General features: G+C 38.9%; 1 protein-coding gene across 2 annotated transcripts in view; it reads left to right on the forward strand.

The window, feature by feature from the left end:
* Sf3b1 (splicing factor 3b subunit 1) overlaps positions 1-3,755 on the forward strand; it is a 37,896-nt gene extending 34,141 nt beyond the window's left edge. For both annotated transcript variants that reach the window (XM_027356813.2, XM_070126579.1), the window contains 2 exons: positions 1-2,173; positions 2,339-3,755. The exon at positions 1-2,173 is cut by the window's left edge and continues 1,097 nt beyond it. In XM_027356813.2, the coding sequence (XP_027212614.1) occupies positions 1-2,173; positions 2,339-2,518 (2,353 nt within the window). In that variant the 3' untranslated portion in view covers positions 2,519-3,755. The remainder of the gene's footprint in view (positions 2,174-2,338) is intronic.
* The last annotated feature ends 1,245 nt before the right edge of the window (positions 3,756-5,000 follow it).

The following is a 5,000-nucleotide window of genomic DNA, read 5'->3' on the forward strand; positions in this document are numbered from 1 at the left end:
TAAAGCAAGAGAGTTTGGTGCAGGGCCTCTCTTTAACCAGATTCTTCCTTTGCTAATGTCCCCAACACTGGAGGATCAAGAACGACATCTTTTGGTAAAGGTTATTGACAGAGTTCTCTACAAACTTGACGACCTGGTACGCCCTTATGTTCATAAGATTCTCGTGGTCATTGAACCTCTACTTATTGATGAAGATTACTATGCTCGTGTAGAAGGTAGAGAGATCATTAGTAATTTAGCCAAAGCTGCTGGGTTAGCAACCATGATTTCCACAATGAGACCTGATATTGATAACATTGATGAATATGTGCGTAACACTACTGCCCGAGCCTTTGCTGTTGTGGCCTCTGCCCTTGGGATTCCATCTTTGTTACCGTTTTTAAAGGCTGTATGTAAGAGCAAGAAGTCATGGCAGGCACGGCATACTGGTATTAAGATTGTCCAGCAGATTGCCATCTTGATGGGTTGTGCAATTTTGCCACATCTCCGTTCCCTTGTTGAAATTATTGAACATGGACTGGTTGACGAGCAACAGAAGGTGAGAACTATCACTGCTCTTGCCTTGGCTGCTCTGGCAGAAGCAGCAACGCCTTACGGTATTGAGAGCTTTGATTCAGTCTTGAAGCCTTTGTGGCGTGGTATCCGGCAACACCGAGGAAAGGGTCTTGCTGCCTTTTTGAAGGCTATTGGTTATCTGATCCCACTTATGGATGGAGAGTATGCTGACTACTATACAAGGGAAGTGATGTTGATCCTCATTCGTGAATTCCAAAGTCCTGATGAAGAAATGAAGAAGATTGTGTTGAAGGTGGTCAAACAGTGTTGTGCTACAGACGGTGTTGAACCGGGATATATTAAGGAGGAAATCCTGCCCCACTTTTTCAAGCACTTTTGGAATCACAGAATGGCTCTCGATCGTCGAAATTACCGCCAGCTCGTTGATACAACTGTTGAGATTGCAAATAAAGTTGGAGCATCTGAAATTGTTAACCGTATTGTGGACGATTTAAAGGATGAAAATGAGCAGTACCGTAAAATGGTAATGGAAACAATTGAAAAGATCATGGCCAACCTAGGAGCAGCAGATATTGATTCACGACTCGAAGAACAGTTGATTGATGGCATTCTTTATGCATTCCAGGAGCAGACTACAGAGGACGTCGTTATGCTCAATGGATTTGGTACCATTGTCAATGCTCTTGGATCACGCGTCAAGGCTTACCTTCCTCAGATTTGCGGTACTATATTGTGGCGGCTGAATAATAAGTCGGCCAAAGTGCGTCAACAAGCTGCAGATCTTATATCTCGTATTGCAGTAGTAATGAAGACATGTCAGGAAGAGAAGCTGATGGGACATTTGGGCGTTGTGCTTTATGAATATCTTGGTGAGGAGTATCCCGAAGTTCTTGGGTCCATTCTTGGTGCTTTGAAAGGTATTGTGAATGTTATTGGAATGCACAAAATGAACCCTCCAATCAAAGACCTTCTCCCACGTCTCACTCCCATTCTGAAGAACAGACATGAAAAAGTACAAGAAAATTGCATTGACTTGGTAGGACGCATTGCCGACAGAGGACCAGAGTATGTTAGTCCTCGTGAATGGATGAGAATTTGCTTTGAATTGCTTGAACTTCTTAAAGCACACAAAAAAGCCATCAGAAGAGCAACAGTAAACACATTTGGTTATATTGCCAAAGCTATTGGTCCACACGATGTGCTTGCTACATTACTAAATAACCTTAAGGTTCAAGAGCGACAAAATCGAGTGTGCACAACTGTGGCTATTGCTATAGTCGCCGAAACATGTTCCCCATTTACAGTTCTCCCAGGTCTTATGAATGAATACAGAGTTCCTGAACTTAATGTCCAAAATGGAGTTCTGAAGTCCCTTTCTTTCCTTTTTGAATACATTGGTGAAATGGGGAAAGATTATATCTATGCAGTGACATCACTTCTGGAAGATGCTCTCATGGACAGAGATCTAGTGCATAGACAGACTGCATGTGCAGCCATCAAACATATGGCCATTGGAGTTTATGGCTTTGGGTGCGAAGATGCACTGATTCACTTGTTGAATTATGTATGGCCTAATATCTTTGAGACATCACCTCATCTGGTCCAAGCTTTCATGGACAGCATTGAGGGTCTTAGAGTGGCCCTTGGACCACAGAAGGTATTTTTTCTTTTGTTTAAACTTTTTGACATGGATATATATATATTTTAGTGTTACTGAGATTTTGTTTAATAAATCAGTACAACATTGATTCTGGTTACAAAAAAAAAAAAAAAAAAAAAAAAAAATTGTGTGTTTTTGCTAACAGATTATTTTCTATTGCAGATCCTTCAGTATGTTTTGCAGGGGCTTTTCCACCCAGCAAGAAAAGTTCGAGATGTGTATTGGAAAATTTACAACAATTTGTATATTGGCGCTCAAGATGCTCTTGTTGCTGGGTATCCACGGATATTAAATACAGGCAACAACATATACTCCAGGGATGAGCTTGATTATATCTTGTAGTTTATTTTTTTGTAAAATTATATTCAGTGAAAATGTTGGGTTATTTTCATACAAAGCTGTTTGTGTCTGTGTTTCGGGATGGCTGTTTCCTTGTGTACATGTATACATGCACATTTATGCACAGTTTTACACACACACACACACATACACATACACATACACATACACACAGGCGCAAGCGCACGTGTGTACACCTAGTTTAATTTCATGTTTGTTAATATCAATGGGTGATTTTTGGATCATAAAATGACCATAGTAAAATTTACATCATGGCAGTATTTTGTTCTCTCCACACTTTCACTTTTACTCATGGAGTAAGTGCTAAGTATAGGCTAATTGTAGCCCTTGGTTAGTCACTGGATAACTGTTGAAGATGTCCATTTTCACTTGAAGATTGTAGGATTACTTTCAGTTTCACTCACTGATGCTGAATTTAAGCAATGTGATGTCCATTAACGTATACAGATTATTTTGAAAGTAAAATTTATGAATGGAGTGATACCTGCATTTTACGTGAAACCTTTTTATAAGTACAGTACAAGTGAAATTAGTTCTACAAACTTCGTCAATTATACTGGTGCATGAAGATGCATCATTGTCCATAACCTGTGTATAGCAGAATCTGATTTGTATGGCAACAGAGTTATAACCAAGTAGTTAGCATATCTTTCTGAATGTATACAATAAGAATGATGGTAATTGATGGTCCGGAACTATGTAGATGCTGTCAAAAAGTACCTGACATAATGACCCTTTAGTCATCAAGAATTTAAGAGTTTGTATGCCATATATCAGACCGTTTAAGAAGCTATGAAGATTGCCTAACTTTCTAAATATAAAGAAATATAGGAGAGGAATGTTTGTAAAGTACAACAATTCTTTTTCGGGAACTGATTTGTCTCCCAAGTTGAAAGTGATGAATGGTTGTTTCATGTGTTAGAAATTTATGTATTATTGCATTTGACCAAATATATGGATGATTATAATAATGTAAACAAGGCGTTTCGTATTGGCAAATGACAGCTCATTATAAGTTAGCAGAAGTTACCGTTCTCTAGATCATGTCATAATTTGATAATGTAGCAGTCATAGATTAAGTTAATCCTGTCTAACAATCCATCCTGCTTGTACTTTTAGGACCTGTCATCTTTTGAGATTTGATTTTTTAAGTTTATTTCAAAAATACTGTTTTGAACACTACTCCCAATAGAGTGTTGGAATAAAATTATTATATTCATAAGATTTTTATTAACTCCATTTTATCATTTCATTTTAACACGAACATTGTGGGAATGGACACAGGAAATACAGTGGAAGAAGTAATGAAGTATTTCTGCATCATAACTACTTGAATCAATTTGAAAAATAGGGAATACACAGTGAATTAGTGGCCAAGAAGTGGTACATGAAGACCCAACGACCAGAGCTAAAAAAAAAGTTCTTATTTAGGATGGATGTGACTGAAATCGTGGCAAACGGGTAGAAGCGTAACTGAAGAAACCCTCGCTTCATCAATTTTCAGTGAAGACGGGAGACAAAATTCTGGTGGTCAAAATATAAAAGAGGAATCTGATGTAACCATGCCATATACCAATTTTATATGACTTTATTCATATAAAATAGACCTAAAATATGCTTAAGCCCATTTGAAGTTCATAGCTATGTATCAGTATGTAGAAAGGTGAATTAGAATGGAAAATTTACACCATGAATACCTTTGGAAATGTATCAGCGTTATGCCTAAGCTAGCAGGTGGTACACGTATTGGAAAATGGCAACAAAGTGACCGCTAAATTCACATTCCATACTGCCCAAATGCTACTAAGGATGTAACACACTGTTATCGCTGTTGAAAGCCTTTCCACACGAGCGAGTTCAAAGGTGACGTCACCCCACCTTTTCAATTGCCAACTTGTTCTTCCTCAGACAAAAAATACTCTTCATTTGATCTAACTACCCTTTGTCCTCCACCCTTTCCCCTTATAATAATCCCTTTCCAACCCCATTTACTCCCCCTCTTTTTACCCCCTTCACTACGATACTTATCCTATTATGCTATATGACCCGTTAAAATCTATGACATTTTGTTTAAATAAAAAACGTTTAAACCTTCCCCATATTCCTTTTTTCCTCAACATATTTCAACAACTCCCTTAGTATCTCTTCCCTCTACCCCGAACCTTTACTCCCCCTCTCCCTCAGTCAACTTACTTTTCCAGTCCAAATCCAGATACTCTATTCTCTACCACTTCCTCGATACCTATTCCTTCACCGTTTCACTTTACCCATCGCACCAGGCAATCTAAACGTCCCACCCCATCTTTACCTCCACCCACCTCCGTCTGCTCCAGGAATATCTATCCCATCTTCTGCTCCTCACGAGAAAACCTCTGTTTCTCAGGTCTCCCCACCCCAACCCCCTCCAGAAACTTCAAAACATCCAAAACCTCCTAAATAAACAAGGGAACGCTCCACACCCTCA

Source organism: Penaeus vannamei, chromosome 10, assembly GCF_042767895.1.
Source record: "Penaeus vannamei isolate JL-2024 chromosome 10, ASM4276789v1, whole genome shotgun sequence".
NCBI lineage: Eukaryota > Metazoa > Arthropoda > Malacostraca > Decapoda > Penaeidae > Penaeus > Penaeus vannamei.